This window comes from Heteronotia binoei, chromosome 1 (genome assembly GCF_032191835.1).
Source record: "Heteronotia binoei isolate CCM8104 ecotype False Entrance Well chromosome 1, APGP_CSIRO_Hbin_v1, whole genome shotgun sequence".
Lineage (NCBI taxonomy): Eukaryota > Metazoa > Chordata > Lepidosauria > Squamata > Gekkonidae > Heteronotia > Heteronotia binoei.
In genome coordinates this window covers 262559505-262577260 of record NC_083223.1, presented here as the reverse complement: position 1 = coordinate 262577260, position 17756 = coordinate 262559505, and the positions used below count along the sequence as shown (strand labels likewise).

Here is a 17756-nt window from a genome sequence, read left to right as displayed (position 1 = left end):
TTTATCTCTCTCTTCTCCACGCCTCTGTCAAAAGGGAGATGAGACATATATCTCTCAAATAGCATCTTTTGAGCGCCTGGTGCTTTGATGATCAAAGATGATAAAGATTCTCCCACAATACCTTCTCTGCTGCTAAACCAATTATACGTGCTTATTAGTGGGATGATTTTGTCTCTTTTTTCTCCTATTGTTTCTCTCCACTCCTGATCTTCAACGTGCACGGGCTGTTAACGTGCTTGGATGTCTTATGAGGTTCCAGAACAGATTTCGGCGAACTAATTGGCTTGAGTTTATTGTTGTTTTCCTGACGAAGTTCCTTTCTTCCAACTGTTCATGGGAGGGAGATGGTGAAACGAGTCCGATTCGCACATTACAGTGAGCGTGGATAAATGCTGCACGTACCTTCATTAGTAAGAAAGAACCAAAATGTATTTGCTTTACAAATGAAAGCGGGAGCTATGAGCCGGATAGAAGTGGGATTTGAATCACAGCCGTACATGCACTGAATGTAACGCAACAACTACGAGGCACGCATGTGTAAAGAAAAAATGTGCAGGACTAGAGGAATGCTGATCTGATCCAGCCAGGGCTCTTATGTTCTTGCTCTGTGAACATGGATTGCCCTAGTGTGGCTTTTTTTCCCAAAGAATGTTTGCAAAGGAGCAACAGTCTCTCAAACTTCTTGATATATCGCGAAGCAGAGAACGAAAATAGAAGCTCCCCTAAAGGAGCAATGTCTATAATCCAATGCAGCATAGGTAGTCTTGAATTTGCAAAATATTTTTGTCTACCTACATTGTATTTTTGTTCTGTTTCTGATATATTGAGAAGTCTAAGAAATTCTCACTTCTTTGGAAGCTTATTAGTTTGCAAGAACTGCTCTTCATCCACTGGACTAGTGGGAGCTTTGTTTATTAGATATTCTACAGCCAGGGGTGTCAAACTCATTTGTTATGAGGGCCAGATTTGACATAAATGAGGCTTTGTTGGGCCGGACCACGTGTGTGCCTATTTAAGATTAGGTAGCAGAGATATAAACTCTATAAAGGACACAGACAAACACAATTAAAGATTTTTTTTTTAAAAAAAACACACCTAAAACATGCTTAAAACATTAGCATTCATTGGTCTTAAAGGTACATCCTTTGTAATTCTCCCGTGGGATCCAGAAACTGGGGAAAGGAAGCTCTAGCTCTTTTCTTCTTTCCCCAGGGAGCCAGGAGGGGAAGCCTCAGCCAATAGAAGGAAGAGAGACTTGGCTCAGTAGCTCTGCTGTGTGATTGAGAGAGCCTGGCAAAGCAAGCTCTCCCTCCGCACTTCTTCCCCAAGGGAGGAGCCTCAGCCAATGGAGGAAATAGAGGTTTTGCTCTGTAGCTCCTGTGCAATTGAGAAAGCCTAGCAAAGCAAGTTGTGATGCAGAGGGATGCAAGAGAGAGTGAGAAGGAAGCAGATGACAGCCAGTTGCTCGGGGGCCTGATAAGAACCTTACGGGGGCCTGATTCGGCCCCCAGGTCACATTTGACACTCCTGTTCTACACAGAGATTTTGGAACTGCAAACAGGATATTTGGAAGCAACCATTTTGTTTGCTGCATGTTTTCAAGTTTTGGCAGGTGCGAATGGAATATTCCCAAGGGCTTGGACTCTACAGAAGTCAGAAAACACATTTCCTTGAGGCCAAATGGTGACTAAACTATGCAGATCAGGAACACAGTGGGTGGAGATACTTTTGGTACAGGTGGTCTGATCTGTGAATTAGGCAGATCATGAGAATTGGGGCAGGAAGGGTTGCATCAGTGCTTAGTTCTCGTGGCCCCTTCTTAACACAATCCAGGGAATTGCTGATTAACATTTTGGAGTCAGTCAGAAATGTTTCTCCAGGCCGGATTGGCAAGGAATCCTGGAGGTTTTTGCCATCTTCCGGGCACGGAGCAGCGGGCTCTGAGAATGTATGTGCGAGATTTGTGAATTTCCTGCATTGTGCATGGGGTTGGACTAGATGACCTCTGAGGTCCCTTCCAGCTCTGTGATTCTGTCCTTGCAAATGTAATACCTGAAAAAAGGGGAGATTCCACTGAAAAAGAAGACTGCAGATTTATACCCCACCCGTCTCTCTGAATCAGAGACTCAGAGCGGCTTACAATCTCCTATATCTTCTCCCCCCACAACAGACACCCTGTGAGGTGGGTGGGGCTGGAGAGGGCTCTCACAGCAGCTGCCCTTTCAAGGACAACCTCTGCCAGAGCTATGGCTGACCCAAGGCCATTCCAGCAGCTGCAAGTGGAGGAGTGGGGAATCAAACCTGGTTTTCCCAGATAAGAGTCTGCACACTAAACTGCCTCTCACTCTTCAGATATCTGAAAGGCTAGCCTTTCACATGGAAGAAGGTATCTCCCCCCGCCCCTGCTGCTCCAGGTTACAGGACAAGAACCACTTTAAGTTACAGGAGTGTAGATGTTGGCTGGACCTTAGGAGAAACCTAGGATAGATGTTGGACATGTAGATTACAGCAGATTCAAGTCTAGGAGCACTTGAGGTTAATCCAGGGTATAAACTTTCAAGAGTCCAAGCTCCCTTTATCAGAGACAAGTAGGAATGGCCATCCCGGAGCTCTTATATCCCCCTTCCACCTTCTGACTGGGATACAAGGGCTCCTTGAAAGCATATCGGTCTCTGAAGAAACTGGCTTTCTACCCTGCCCTTCACTTGGAATCTCAGAGCAGCCTACAATCTCCTTCCCTTCTGCTCCCCGCCAACAGACACCCTGTGAGGTAGGTGGAGCTGAGAGAGCTCTGAGAGAACTGCTCTTGAGAGAACAGCTCTGAGAGAACTTTGTTCCAAGGTCACCCAGCAGCTGCATGTGGAGGAGTGGGGACTCCTATCGGGTTCTCCCAGATTAGAGTCCACTGTTCTTAATCACGACACCAAACTGGCTCTCCAGTCTAGCTCTTAGAATTGGAAGGGGCCACACAGGCCATCCAGTCCAACCCCCTCCTCAATGCAGGATCAGCCCGGAGCATCTCTGGCAAGTGTTTGTCCAGCCGCTGCTTGAAACCTGCCAGTGTGGGGAGCTTACTCCCTCCCTCGGGAGCTGGTCCCACTGCTGAACAACTCTTGCTGTAAAAATGTTTTTCTGGATATCCAGCTGGTACTTTCCTGCCCTTCATTTAAACCAGGGGTGGCCAAACTTGCTTAACATAGGAGCCACATAGATTAAGCATCAGATGTTTGAAAGCCACAAGACATGAATGTCAGACATTTGAGAGCTGCAAGAAAGGAAGGAAAGGTGGAAAGTAATAGAGGTGGAAAGAAAGCAACTTATTAATTTGCCAAGCTGCCAGCTGGCTTGGCTTGGTGAAGTGATTAAAAGAGACAAGTACCTTCTTCAAGGCAGCCGATGAGGCAGTGGGGGCTTAGAGAGCCACACAATATGTGTGAAAGAGCCACATGTAGGCTCCCGAGCCACAGTTTGGCCACCCGATTTAAACCCTGCTGCAGACTAACGTGGCTACCGTCTCAAAATTTCAGCAGCGGAGTTCCTACTTAGATTTTACCTTATTGGAAACCTTCAGACAGAGACTGGACACACATCTGCCGTGGGTGCTCTGGCTTTGGGTGTTCCTGCATTGACCAAAGGGCTGAACTAGAGGGCCTACTTCTCTATGATTAACAGGCCTCATTTTGGGTGGGAGCTCACAGGAGCGGCGCTCCGGAACCTATACGTTTTATTGCGCTGTTTCTTTCTTAACCCCCCCTCCCAAAAAAAACTTGCTTCTGGGCTCCATTGTTCAAACCCCCTGTGAGAATTTTGCTGAACTCTAAGATCTGACAAACTTTCTAATATTTCCCCCCACAAAAAACGGGGAAATAACTAAAACATATAAAGCAGACGGATGGAAATCTTCAACGTGCCACTGTGGCCATACGGGAGAAAGTAATTTTAAAAATACAGTGGGAGGAAGGTTTTATTATGACAGTTACAATGCACGAAGCATTTTAAGGTAGATGCTGAGCTGACATAATTTTGTACACCTTCCGGTGATGTCAGGGGTGTGTGGCATATGCAAATGAATCGTGCTTATGAGCTCCGGCACCTCTTTTTCTACGAAAGGATCTCTGACGATTGATAGTCTTTTTTGTCAATCTGACAGCCCTAAATGAAACAAAACCTCCATAAAGAGAGAACAGCTTTCCCGGGTTAGCTTTATTTAGAGTGTATTACCACAAAAACGGCAGGTGTAGGTTACGACAGCACCGTTCCTCCATCAGCGGTCCCCATGATTTTTGTCTTTTTTAATCGCAGAGCTCAGGTCGTCTCGATAACCCGGAGTCGGATCGGGGTGTGTCTTCTCCTGGGCAGTGATCATCCCCTTCCCTTGTTTTTTGGGGGGAAGTCAGGAACTGCGTGGTTTTCATGGCCGGGCTGAGCTGTCCTCGTCGGGATGGAAGCTGTTTCTTGAAGAGACGCTAGCTGATAAAATGGCAAAACAGAAGTGAAATTGGGGAGACGCGGCGAGACCAAAACGTAGATGCCTTGAAATGGAGAAAGGGGGGAAGAAAGAAAGAACGAAAAGACAGAGGGGAAAAACCTAGATTGACTCGAAAGATGTGAGCAAAACAGCTGGTTTTAGTAATCGGCAATAGAATTTTTGCTGTGACCTTCAGAGGGACGTTTAGCAGGACGGTTCTTCGGGGCACGAGGGAGGCCTTAGGGAACCTTCCCTTTGGGCCGATTCGCTCCGGTCCTCGTCCAATCCTGCCGACGTCTTCCAAACTTCCGAGGCCAGGCTCCCCTTCGTAGCAGGCCGACTGGACCCCACGGTCTCGGGCAAGACGCCGCTCCTGGGGTTGGCTTCCATAGACCCCGGGGGGTGTGCGGCCAAGAGCTCTGGGGTACTGCCCCCTTTGGGTTTCCTTTCCAGTGACCTGGGGCGGCCTGAAGGCTGGGCCTCAGCAGAGGTGGCCCTCCTGGGGGCAGGCTCTCGGGCGCTGTGCCTGCTCAGGGCCTTGGGGGGTGTGATGGCGTCCTTGAGACTGATGTCGATGGAGCCTGGCTGACGGGTGAGAGGGATTTCACTGTTAGATCTCTGCCTCATTTCCTTGGCCTCTTCGACGTCCTGAGGACTGTCTTCTTTGAGTCGGACGTCGATGGTGCCTGGGGCGCGTGTGAGGGGCCCTTTGGGAGTGGTGGTGCCGCTGTACTTGATCTCTCCTTGAGCGGGCATTTTGGCCTCCGATTCGGGACGCTGTAAGCCTTTCTCAGAGGGGCGTGTGGCTTTGGCAGAAGTTTCTTTTGGGTCACTAGGCTGCAGGGGACAACGGGAATGATTGCATTTATGTTATGAAGAAGACTGCAGATTTATACCCCGCCCTTCTCTCTGAATCAGAGTCTCAGAGCAGCTTACAGTCCCCTTTATCTTCTTCCCCCACAACAGACATCCTGGTAGGTGAGTGAGGCTGAGAGAGCTCTGACAGAAGATGCCCTTTCAAAGACAGCTCTGCGAGAGCTATGGCTGACCCAAGGCCATTCCAGCAGGTGCAAGTGGAGGAGTGGGGAATCAAACCCTGTTCTCCCAGATAAGAGTCCCCGCACACTTAACCATTACACCAAACTGGCTCTGAGTTAAGCATTCCCAAATGCTTTGCCTCTAGTATCTTTAAAAGTGCCCTGTAAGGTAGCAGGAAACAGCACCCTGTCTTCCCTTTTCTTAAAGCAAGGGGTCCCCAACGTGGTGCCCAGGGGCATAACATCAATTGCTTTTAGAAAGTGGGAGGGACCAGGTGGGGCATTTGCCTAGCAGGGCTTCTGACTGGTTGTGCAGATTAACAGGCATTCTGTTAACACGAGCTCCTGCCTGAATTGTCAGAGTCAGCGTTACAAGTTCTATATAACCTTTCTCAGGGCTTTTTTTGTAGCAGGGACTCGTTCGCATATTAGGCCATAAGCCCCTGATGTAGCCAGTCCTCCTGGAGCTTACAGGAAGCCCTGTACAAACCGCCCTGTAAGCTCTTGGAGGAATGGCTAAGTCAGGAGTGTGTGGCCTAATAGACAAAGGAGTTCCTGCTACAAAAAAAGCTGTGACCTTGGTCCATGACAGAACAAAGTTTTGAGTCCAGTGGCACCTTGAAGACCAACAAAGTTTTATTCGAGGTTGTTTTTTTAAGCTATTGCGTCATACGTTTCTCTTAAACATATGCGTATTTGAATCAAGCGTCCTCTGTGTTTGCAAAAATTGCCCTTTACGTTGTGTTTTGGTACCTTTTATTCTTTTCCTTCGCCCCTTTTCTTTGTCCTCAAAAAAAAAATTAAAATAAGAATTATTTTTTTTTAAAAAAAAGTTTTATTCAAGGTATGAGCAGATATATGAAGAAAACTGTGTGTGCACGCAAAAGCTCATCCCTCAAATAAAACTTCTTCCTGCTTCTTCCGGCCAACATGGCTGCCCACCTGGATCTATCTTGCTCCATGACAGTTTGTGGTTGGCTCCACCTCCAAGGGCAGCCATTTTGTGACTGCGCTCACTGCCCTGTGTCAGAATTCCAAAGATACCTGAAGGGTGGTCTCAAAGAGGTTAAGGACCCCTCCCTTAAAGGCTAAGAGAGTACCTTAGGGACCGTCTTTCCCCATACGAACCCCAGTGAGCGCTGAGGTCAGCTGGGAAGAACTTGCTGACTATCCCCGGGCCGAGAGAGGTAAAGCTTCAGAGTACTCGTGATCGGGCTTTCTCTGTTATGGCTCCACGCCTATGGAACCAGCTTCCGGAGGATCTGCAGGCCCTGCGGGAATTTGAAAAGTTCCGCAGGGCCTGCAAGACCACCCTGTTCCGATTGGCCTTCACCGATTAAGGGAAAGAAGAAGATATGAAGAAGATATTGGATTTATATGCCGCCCTCCACTCCGAAGAGTCTCAGAGCGGCTCACAATCTCCTTTACCTTCCTCCCCCACAACTGACACCCTGTGAGGTGGATGGGGCTGGAGAGGGCTCTCTCAGCAGCTGCCCTGAAAAGCTGCTAGTGAAACCTATACAATAGCACCAGTATATTAATTTTAATGATTTTATTGATTTTAGAGTTTTAGTAGAATTTTAATTAATATGTTAATTAGTTATGTTCAAATACCTTGTAAAACTAATGTATTGATTATGTTGTTAGCCGCCCTGAGCCTGCTTCGGCGGGGAGGGCGGGATACAAATAAAAATTGATTGATTGATTGAGAGAGTAATGAAGGACCAAAAAGTTGTAGGAATAAGAGGTCTGGTAAGGAAGTCTTAAAAAATACTTAGGATTCCAAACACACTTTCAGTCAAAGGACTCTTTCTTTAGATGTGTGGTCTGGGGACCACAATAAATACCTGAACCACCAACAGGGCAATTTCTGTACAGACATATCTCAGTCAAAGCTCACTGATTTCAATGCACTTAGACTGGAGGAACTCCACACAGAATTACAGGTAGTATAACAAGTTAAACCCATTTCTACTTCTAATACACTCTTAATATCCATTAATCATCAGCCTTATTCTACAGGCCCTGAACCTTTTTGAACCTTTCACCCCCTTGGAAAGTCTGACACAGAGTGGTGCTGCAACCACAAAATGGCTGCTGGAGGCGGGGCCAAGCACCAAATGCCTGCTGCAGGAGGTGGAGCCGTAAACAACCGAAAACATGCAGGAGGAGGAGGAAGAATAAGATGAAGAAGAGAAGGAGGAGGAGGAGATTGGAATAAACAGCTTTAAAAAGGGATTAGATGGATTCATGGTGGAGAGATCCATCAGTGACTGAGGGGAACCTCAGTTTTTTCCAGTCCTGGCCCCGACCTGGTGAAATCAGCTCCCTATTGAGATCTGGGCCCTACCTGGCTTATTAGCCTTCTGTAGGGCCTGTAAAGCGGAGCTGTTCCGCCAGGCTTTTAGCTGAGACTGCGGGCGTCTATTTTTGATCTGGTTGGCCTCTCCAGCCAGCACTGGTATCTGTGCTAGGAAATGGAATAAAAACTGCCATGATGTGAGACGGCTAGGCTGGGCAATATGTGATGACATGGTAATCTGAGTGCTGTAGAGTTGTCTGTTTATAGAATGTTTTTATTGTATTTTATTGTTTTATCATATGTTGTACTCCGCCCTGACCCCTACGAGGAATGGGCGGAATAGAAATACACTAAAATAAATAAATAAATAATAAACCTCCATGTTCAGAGGCAGTCAACCTCTGCATTCCAGAGCCAGAAGGCAGCTTCAAGGGAAGGCCTCGGCCTCTGTGCAGCTTTGGAAATTGGGGTGTGATTCCTGGATTTTGCACAGATTCAGTGGTGGCATGGCTATGCAGTTTCAGGAGGAAAGAAGAAGATATTGGATTGAGAGCCCACCCTCCACTGCGAATCTCAGAGCAGCTCACAATCTCCTTTATCTTCCTCCCCCCACGACAGACACCCTATGAGGTGGGTGGGGCTGAGAGAGCTCTCGCAGAAACTGCCCATTCAAGGACAGCTCTGCGAGAGCTATGGCTGACCCAAGGAAATTCCAGCAGCTGCAAGTGGAGGAGTGGGGAATCAAACCCAGTTCTCCCAGATAAGAGTCTGTGCACTTAACCGCTACATTATAACCAGGGGTCATTTTGTAGAAAAAGAGGTGGTGGAGCTCATTAGCATCTCATTAACATATGCTGCTCCCCCCACCAGCCAAAAGCAACCCAACGCAAGAAAGGAGAGCCTCAGGTGAGCGAGGCCTGCTTGGGCTGGCTAGAAGTCCAGCCAGCCCAAGCAGGCTTCGCTCACCTGGGGCTCTCCTTGGCCACCCTCCTCCACAGTCAAAAGGCCTGCAAGCTGCCTGCTGCCCAAAATTATATAAGAATTGGAGAAAGGGTGGCGTGGGCTTCTCCAGGGGTAAATGAGGGCTGCTGGGGGTGTGGCAAAGCCTCTGGTGGCTGCCTGGCTGCCCGCTCTCCTAATCCAGGGATTGTTATGCAGCTGCACCTCCTATTCAATGGACAAGGTAGGTGGGGAGGAAGAGGGGGAACCCTCAGAAAGGTTCAGGAGCTGTGCTGTGAGCTCCTGCTGAATGCAAGGCCTGATTGGGTTTCTGTCCAAGCCACCAGAGAAGAGGCTGTGAGAGATGCCAATACACTCAAACCCAAGCGACACGGCTGACTGGCTTCACCTCCTGGACCCCCAATGGCAGCCCTGCAGACCCAGGACGTGACTGACGGGCATCCTTTGCTTGGTGCCACACAATGTCAGGAACCATCCCTGGTTACCTTGCCGGTGATCTGGGGGACCAGGCCGTTGCAGGCGTTGTTCAGAGCCTTGGACTTGTTGATCCACTGCGTGAGCTGGGCAGCGGCATCGACCGTGCGGGATGTTAGGCTCACTCTGGCAGGAGGTATCTTCAGTGGCATATCCCAGGTGCCCATGTAGGTGCCCCACGGGGAAGTCTGAGGAAAGGCAGCGGCATAGTGAGAGAACTCCTCCCGTCTTGCTTTCTCCCCCACCTGAAGTAGATGAGCTTTCCAACCAGCGTTCTCTTTAAGCCAGGCCTTTTTTTTTGTAGCAGGAGCTCCTTTGCCTATTCAGCTACATCCCTCTTATGTAGCCTATCCTCCAAGAGCTTACAGGGCTCTGAGTGCAGGGCCTACTGTAAGCTCCAGGAGGATTGGCTACATCAGGGGTGTGTGGCCCAGGGATGGAATTCTAGCAGAAGCTCCTTTGCATATTAGGCCACACCCCCCTGATTAGCCAATCCTCCAAGAGCTTACAGGGCTCTTAGTACAGGGCCTATTGTAAGCTCCAGGAGGATTGGCTACATCAGGGGTGTGTGGCCCAGGGATGGAATTCTAGCAGAAGCTCCTTTGCATATTAGGCCACGCCCCCCCTGATTAGCCAATCCTCCAAGAGCTTACAGGGCTCTTAGTACAGGGCCTATTGTAAGCTCCAGGAGGATTGGCTACATCAGGGGTGTGTGGCCCAGGGATGGAATTCTAGCAGAAGCTCCTTTGCATATTAGGCCACCCCCCCCCCCTGATTAGCCAATCCTCCAAGAGCTTACAGGGCTCTTAGTACAGGGCCTATTGTAAGCTCCAGGAGGATTGGCTACATCAGGGGTGTGTGGTCCAGGGATGGAATTCTAGCAGAAGCTCCTTTGCATATTAGGCCACGCTCCCCTGATTAGCCAATCCTCCAAGAGCTTACAGGGCTCTTAGTACAGGGCCTATTGTAAGCTCCAGGAGGATTGGCTACATCAGGGGTGTGTGGCCTAGTATGCAAAAGAGTTCCTGCTACAAGAAAAGCCCTGCTCTAAGCAGGGCTGGATCTAGGGGGGAGCAGGGGGGCACTTGCCCCGGGGCGCCGCTGGAGGGAGAGTGGAATAGAATGGAGTCCATTCTATTCCATGGACCTATAAGATAGAATGGGCCCATAAGGGGGCGTCATTTTTTTTTTGCCACACCCCCTTGATGTAGCCAATCCTCCAAGAGCTTCCAGTAGGCCCTAAAATAGGTTTAGCGAAGGCCTTTAAAAATTCTGATGTTAAACCATCTTCACCTGGGGCCGTATGGTTTTTCAAACGTGAAATAACTGTCTGGATTTCTTTGGCAGTTATTGGAGCCTCTAAGAGCTCTATGTGTTTAGCAGATATCATTTTAAAACACTTATTAGTTTTCAAGAAATTTTTGATCTCCTCCACCCTTGGTTTAGTAGATGTATATAATTTAGAACAAGAGTCATGGGAAACATTCAATTATTTTCTTCGTCGTTTTAATTTTGCCCCCCCCCCGAAAAAACATGTCGATCCAGTCCTGGCTCTTTAGTGTGAGCTATCTCAGTTTCTTAGCCTCTGGCTCACACATTTCTGTCTTAGCTCAGGAAGGATGATCCCAGAGCAATCTGATTTATGCAGCAGCTCACAACCGCAATGCCAGTCGCTCACAAAGTAGGTTTTTGCTCACAAGACTCCGCAGCTTAGAGGGAGTATTGTTGGGAACCTGTGTTATTCTTGCAACTTAGGAGAGTATATCAGGTTGTGAGCACAGCACAAGCCATGGGGTTAGCTGAGGCTGCAGGTGTGTGCCAGCAGGAAGGAGAGAAAAGATTGGATTTATAACCCACCCTTCACTCAGCGTGGCTTCCAATCTCCTTTCTTTCCTCTCCCCACAACAGACACTCTGCGAGGCAGGTGGGGCTGAGAGAACGGCTCTGGAGAGAACAGCTCTGAGAGAACTGTGGCTTGCCCAAGGTCACCCAGCTGGCTGCATGTGGAGGAGGAGGAGTGGGGAATCAAACCCACTACTCCAAGATTACAGTCCGCCATCTTGACTACTACACCAAGCTGGCTCTTAACTGTGACGGAATTTCTTTTGGGGTTGGTTCTCTTATGAAACTGGCCGTAAGCCATTCAGCACTATCAAGCACTCAAGCTTAGAGCTAGCTACTAGACACTAGGTGAAAGGTAAAAGTTATCTGAAGGCAATCTTAGCCTTAAATAGATTGATTTGGCAGCATCATTGCTGATGTTAAGAGGTACGAGAAGAGCCGTATAGAGTAAAGGTAACTGGTCCATTGGCAGATGTGAGAGACCATCTGCTAATGCAGCTGGAAACTGGTGATGTATACAATAAGATAAGATGACGCATATAATCAGATGAAACAGAAATAAGTGATAAAGTTTCTGGGAGAAAACTCTTTATAAGCCCTGGGATTTTGGGAGAAGTTGCTGATCTGCACTAGAGACTGGAGACTGTCTCTATTCTGCTCATGCCAATACTTGGCACTTGGGACTCTGACTCTAACCAAGAAAATGTAGACTAACAGAGTGCAGTCCCTGTTAGACTTTTTATAGAACTATGCTTTATGCTTGACTGTAGAACTACACTTGACTATATTATAACTGTACAACTGTATTCTGAAATTGCACTAATGTTATCTAATTGCTTTGCCTTTCTACTTTATATTTTAAGCCTTCTGTCTAAAGGAGAAGCTTGGAGTCTAATAAAGTTTATCTGTGTAGCCTAATTTGTTTGCATGTATGAGTTTCTGAAAAGGTTGTTTGGCTTACTGAGGGTACAAGAGGTACAAAATAAATCCCGCCTCATGAACCCACTACACCCAAACTGGTATGGAAGCAAAAGCGACATGGAGGCTTCTTCAGATTCAAACCAATAAGGAGTTTATTATAGGAACTCCACTCGCTAGATAGGAACAGTGAGAAACAGCATGTCTAATCTAATCGATCTGGATGTCCAGAGAGGCAAGACATATGCCCGGCTCTCGTGGTGCCAAGATGGAGAGTCCGGCGATACGTGCAAGAGAGGGGTGTCATGTTGGAAGGAAGGAACTTCCCTAAGAGCAGCAATCAACACTTCAAAGGGATGGCACTAGAGAAGAAAGGAAGGCTGCTCTGTGTTCGATACCGCCCTCCCTCCCCTCTTTGGCAGCCCCCCCTGAAGGCTGAAGGAGCCCCGTCGGGCAAAGTGGTAAAGCTACAGTACTGCAGTCCAAGCTCTCTGCTCACAACCTGGCGGAAGCCGGGATCAGGAAGCCGGCTCAGGGTTGACTCAGCCTTCCATCCTTCCGAGCTCGGTAAAATGAGAACTCAGTTTGCTGGGAGTAAAGTGTAGATGATTGAGGAAGGCAATGGCAAACCACCCGGTTAAAAAGTCTGCTGTGAAAACATCGTGACGCAAGGTCACCCCAGAGTCTGAAACGACTGGTGCTCGCACACCTTTACCTTTTTATTTTCTTCTGAAGGCTGAGGGTAAGAGACAGCGCAAAGGCTTCCAGCTCGAGCACCGTCGTGGTGAGATTTGCTATGACACGAGCCTTGAGATCACGGCCTGAAACATATCCGTATTTAACAATATCTAGCCTGGATGGCCCAGGCTAGCCTGATCTCGTCAGATCTTGGAAGCTAAACCAAAACCAGCTCTGGTTAGCATTTAGATGGGTGACCACCAAGGAAGCCCAGGGTTGCAACTCAGAGGCAGGCAACACTAAACCACCTCTAAAACATCTCTCGCCTTGAACATTCTACAGCAGGGGTGGCCACACTGTGTCTCTTTCACACATACTGTGTGGTGCTTGAAGAAGGTATTTCTGTTTTTAAATCACTTCTGCAAGCCAAACCAGCTAGTAGCTTGGAGAATGCATTTGAAGTAGAAGTTGCTTTCTTTCTACCTCTTCTTCCCCATCTATTTTCCTTCCTTCCAACATGGCTTCTCTTATGTTTTTATGTCTGGGGGCAGTGATGTTCAGTATTCTTGGTGCTTGGGAGGGGCAACAGTGGGAGGGCTTCTAGTGTCCTGGCCCCACTGGTGGACCTCCTGATGGCAGCTGGGTTTTTTGGCCACTGTGTGACAGAGAGTGTTGGACTGGATGTGTCATTGGCTTGATCCAACATGGCTTCTCTTATGTTCTTATGTCTGGGGGCAGTGATGCTCAGTATTCTTGGTGTTTGGGGGGGCAACAGTGAGAGGGCTTCTAGTGCCCTGGCACCACTAATGGACCTCTTGATGGCACTTGGTTTTTTGGCCACTGTGTGACACAGAGTGTTGGACTGGATGGGCCATTGGCCTGATCCAACATGGCTTCTCTTATGTTCTTCCTTCCCTCCTTCCTTCCTGCCTGCCTGCTTCAAACATCTGACGTTTATTCTATGTGGCTCTTACGTTAAGCAAGTTTGGCCACCCCTGTTCTACAGGGTCACCATTAACAGGCTGCAATTTGACGGCACTTTCTAACACTGGTCATGGTGGGAAGACTTCAGGACAAACCAGGGCTAGAATTTGAGCTCCTGGCACACTAACTGGTATGTGGAATGTGCTAGTTGTGGCTTGCAATAGAAGCAAAGTTCCTGGTCCTTATGGGTGGTGAAAAAAGCATCACGACAAAGAATCCTGGATTGCCAGAATTTGATGTGGCACATGACTTACTATTGCAAGTGATAAGCAGGCAGTGTTGGATTTTAAAATATCTGTCCCTAGATGTACTGATAGTTTTAGGCAGGTAATTATGCTGATCTACAATAGAAGAGCAAGATTTGAGTCCCATAGCTTCTTACAGTGCAAGATCCCTTCGTCAGATACAAGTAGGAATGGAGATCCTGGAGCCCTTCCACTTTCTGACCAGGATATAAGAGGCATCTCCAAGCCTACTTGTATCTGACGAAGGCAGCTTTGACTCTCAAACATTCATGCCTTGGTCTCTCTCTTAAGACACTACTGGAGTCGAATCCAGAAATCCTGAATGGATGAATAAATTATGCAGGCCATGTTACATAATTCAGTCTATTTCTGGGGACAGGTCAGGAGAAAGCAGCAGAGTCTCAGGGATCTGGGCTTGTAATCGAACCTGCGCTCAGTGCTCCTTCTGCATTCCTTTAATATTGCAGCAAATGCACCCCTCTTTCCTGCATGGCAGGAGGAGGAGGAGGAAGAGATTTGATTTATACCCTGCCCTTCAGTCAGAGCCTCAGAGCAGCTTCCAATCTTTGTCCCTTCCTGTCCCCACAACAGGCACCCTGTGAGGCAGGTAGGGCTGAGGGAGCTCTGACAGAACTATGACTGACTCAAGGTCACCCCGCAGCTGCATGTGGAAGAGTGGGGAATCAAACCTTAGGCCTGTTTACCCCCCACCCACCCCCTTTTTTTTTTTTTTACATAAACTGTGTTCTATTCAGCCTAATCAATTAACTGTCTGGGGTCTCAGGCAAAGAGTTTTCACATGACCTCCTACCTGAGCCTTTTTAACTGGAGATCCTGCCGGGAATTGAACCTGGGACCTTCTGCAAGTGAAGCAGAGGCTCCGCCCCTCAGCCATGGCCCCTCCCTCCAGCCAGCTTATTCTCAATCACTTCTCCACCTGTTCCTCCTCATTTTTATTGTTTAAAAGTTAGCCGATAGGTGTTTTGCACGGCTCTGAATGAACGGGAGGGATCAAATTGGACACCCCCTCCCACCCCTAAGCTCCAGTTGAGTTGCGGAACGAGAAGAGAGACTCACCTGTGAGCGGGGGACAGACGGGAGCAGATGGCCTCTGTCATTGGCTATGAACTGAGTGTAGCCTTCCCGTGCAGAAGGGTGCTAGATGCAGAAGGTGGGCCCATCGGGACAGTCGAAATGGGAGGAGGAGGAAAAGAAGAAAGAACTTAAGGGTTGCTTTTGCTGGATCTGAAGGCCCATCTGGTCTAGCTGTGATCGTCCAACAGCCAAAGGCCTCCAGAAAACTCCCAAGCAGAGTATAGAGGCATCAGGACCTCCCCTGTGGTTTGTGGTCAGCATCTGGCAGTCAGGAGTAGACTGCTCCTGAACCGTGAGGCTCCATTTTACTATTGCGCCTGTCACCTCACTTATCTTTAATATATCTGTATGGTTTCTTTTTGAAAAGTAAAATAAGAACATACAACAACAACACACACACAACAATCCATCCTTGAAACTTTGTCAAGAAGAAATGACAGGGAGTTTTTTCTCCTAATCCTAGCATCCCAAAAGGGGATGAACAGCGCGTGCTTTTAATGCGTTTATGTCAAAAGGTGGAAGGCTTTTGCAGGATAAGTCTATCAATGGCTACTAGCTTCGGTGACTGAGGGGAACCTTTAACATTCAGAAGAACTAAGCCTCTGAATCCCAGAGCCCAGGAGGCAGCTTTGGGGGAAGTCCTTGGACTCTCTGCTCTGTTGGCCCGCCAGAGGAACTGGTTGAGGCCACTGTGTGAGGCAGGATGCTGGACTAGATGGACCCTCACTGGTCCGATCCAGCAGGACTCTTCTGATGTTCTTCTGAGAGGAAGGCCCTGGCCTCCATGCCCTGTTGTTGGCCCTCCAGAGGAACTGGTTGAGGCCACTGTGTGAGGCAGAATGCTGGACTAGTTGGCCACTTGTCTGATCCAGCAGGGCTCTTCTGATGCTCTTATGAGGGGAAGGCCCTGGCCTCCATGCCTTGTTGTTGGCCCTTCAGAGGAGCTGGTTGGCCACTGTGTGAGACAGGATGCTGGACTAGATCGGCCACTGGTCTGATCCAGTGGGGCTCTTTTGATATTCTTCTGAGGGGAAGGCCTTGGCCTCTCTGCCCTGTTGTTGGCCCTCCAGAAGAACTAGTCAAGGCCACTGTGTGAGGCAGAATGCTGGACTAGATGGACCACTGGACTGATCCTGGGGAGTCAGCTGGGGAGGGAAAAAGGGGGTTACGCCCTCTTCAAGGAATCCATCCTTGAGAAAAACTCACCTGTTTACACACTCTGGGAAGGTTCCAGTTTTGCAGATTCCGGGGGGCGTAGGCATCCTCATACTACAAAAGAAGAGAGATGAGGGGCATAAAATATTAAAGGCATCAGGTCCAGGGGGAAGGGGCGGGGTCTGTTGCTGAGCTGCAGAAGCATCAAACAAGCGCCAGATGCAGAATTCAGCTTGCTGCATCAGGGAAGAAGAATATCGACTTGTTTCTTTTTTAAAAAAAATGGAAAGGAAGTTTCTAGTCCTCATGGTTAGACAGCATCTGGGGGTGGATGGATAAGGTTTCTGCCTCCTGCATGGTGGGGATTCATCTTCTTGCTCCTCCATATGAGGAAGAAATACAGTATTATTATGTAAAGCTGGGAGGGGGGCGGTTTTGTGGGCAAATGGGGAAGGGAAAGGTCTGGGGGAGGGTACAGGAGTCTTTCCAAGGGAGTTTCCTGCCAAACATTGTAGCTGGTTTGGGACAGGGGGGTGTTTTCTTCCTGCATAGAGAGGAGAAAAGAATTTCAGAAGGGCAGGTTGGGGGTTCCATTGTATGGACAGAGACTGTGAATAGGAGAGAAGGGAGGTAGAGAGGGGTGCCAGCCTCCAGGTGGGACCTGGAGGTCTCCTGGAATTACAATTCATCTCCAAACAACAGAAATCGTTCCCCCGGAGGAAATGGATGCTTTGGAGGATGAACTCTATGGTCTGCTGAGGTGCCCCGCACCCAAACTCCACTTTCTCTAGACTCTACCTCCCCAATCTCCAGGAATTTTCTAACCTACAGTTGGCAGCCCTACCAACTAGGGAAGGGCAGGACTGGTTTTTTGAGCAGGAATGCACAGGAACACAGTTCCAGCTGGCTTGGCAACCGGGGTGTGTGGCCTAATATGCAAATAAGGTCCTGTTGGATTTTCCCTACAAAAAAGCCCCGTGTGGCACAATGGTGATGTCAGGGGGTGTGGCCTAATATGCAAATGAGTTCCTGCTGGGCCTTTTCTACCCGAAAGGCCCTGGGGAAGGGAGAGGACATTTAGGATTCACTTAGCTTAGGGAGCTGGTCTCCCTCCCCGGGGCTCAAAGGTTTGGCAGGGGTGGGGAGGGCTCTTCGTTTGGAATGAAGGACTTGGGGGGCTGTCTTTCTGGAAGGGGGGAGAGAATCCACAGCAAGGGCAAGGGGGATCCTTTGGATAGGAAAGCAAATCTGTCCCCTCTCAGTGGGGTAAGGAAAAGGGGGATTCGTTACTGAAAGGAGGGGTGTCCCCAGGGGAGAGAGGTCCCCCCCGCGGCTCTCACCTGTCCCGAACTGTAATGCGTTGCCATCCTGGCTTCTTTGATCCTTTGTTTGGACTGGTCTCCTAGCAACCCAAGGGCGGGACTAGGGGAGAGAGGCGGACCGCAGCCAATGGGAACCTGGGCTCTTAAGCCACGCCCACAGCTCTCCTCTGCCCTCCCGCCTCCTTTCTTAACTGACCTTTCCCAGAGGGCTGGAGAGCTCCGTTTGCTTTGCAAAAACGTAAAACCTTTTATGGGTCTGGTGTTTGAGCCCGACGA

The 17756-nt window shown here is 48.7% G+C and overlaps 1 protein-coding gene across 1 annotated transcript; it reads right to left on the bottom strand.

Annotated features, from left to right (window-relative positions):
- Positions 1 to 4672: 4672 nt before the first annotated feature.
- Positions 4673 to 17525, bottom strand: CFAP126 (cilia and flagella associated protein 126). Its single transcript, XM_060252535.1, has 5 exons — positions 17499 to 17525; positions 16210 to 16272; positions 14986 to 15066; positions 9253 to 9429; positions 4673 to 5305 (listed from the first exon to the last, which is right to left on the bottom strand). The coding sequence occupies exons 1-5, from the start codon at positions 17523 to 17525 to the stop codon at positions 4673 to 4675; spliced, it is 981 nt and encodes a 326-aa protein (XP_060108518.1).
- Between the last annotated feature and the right edge of the window lie 231 nt (positions 17526 to 17756).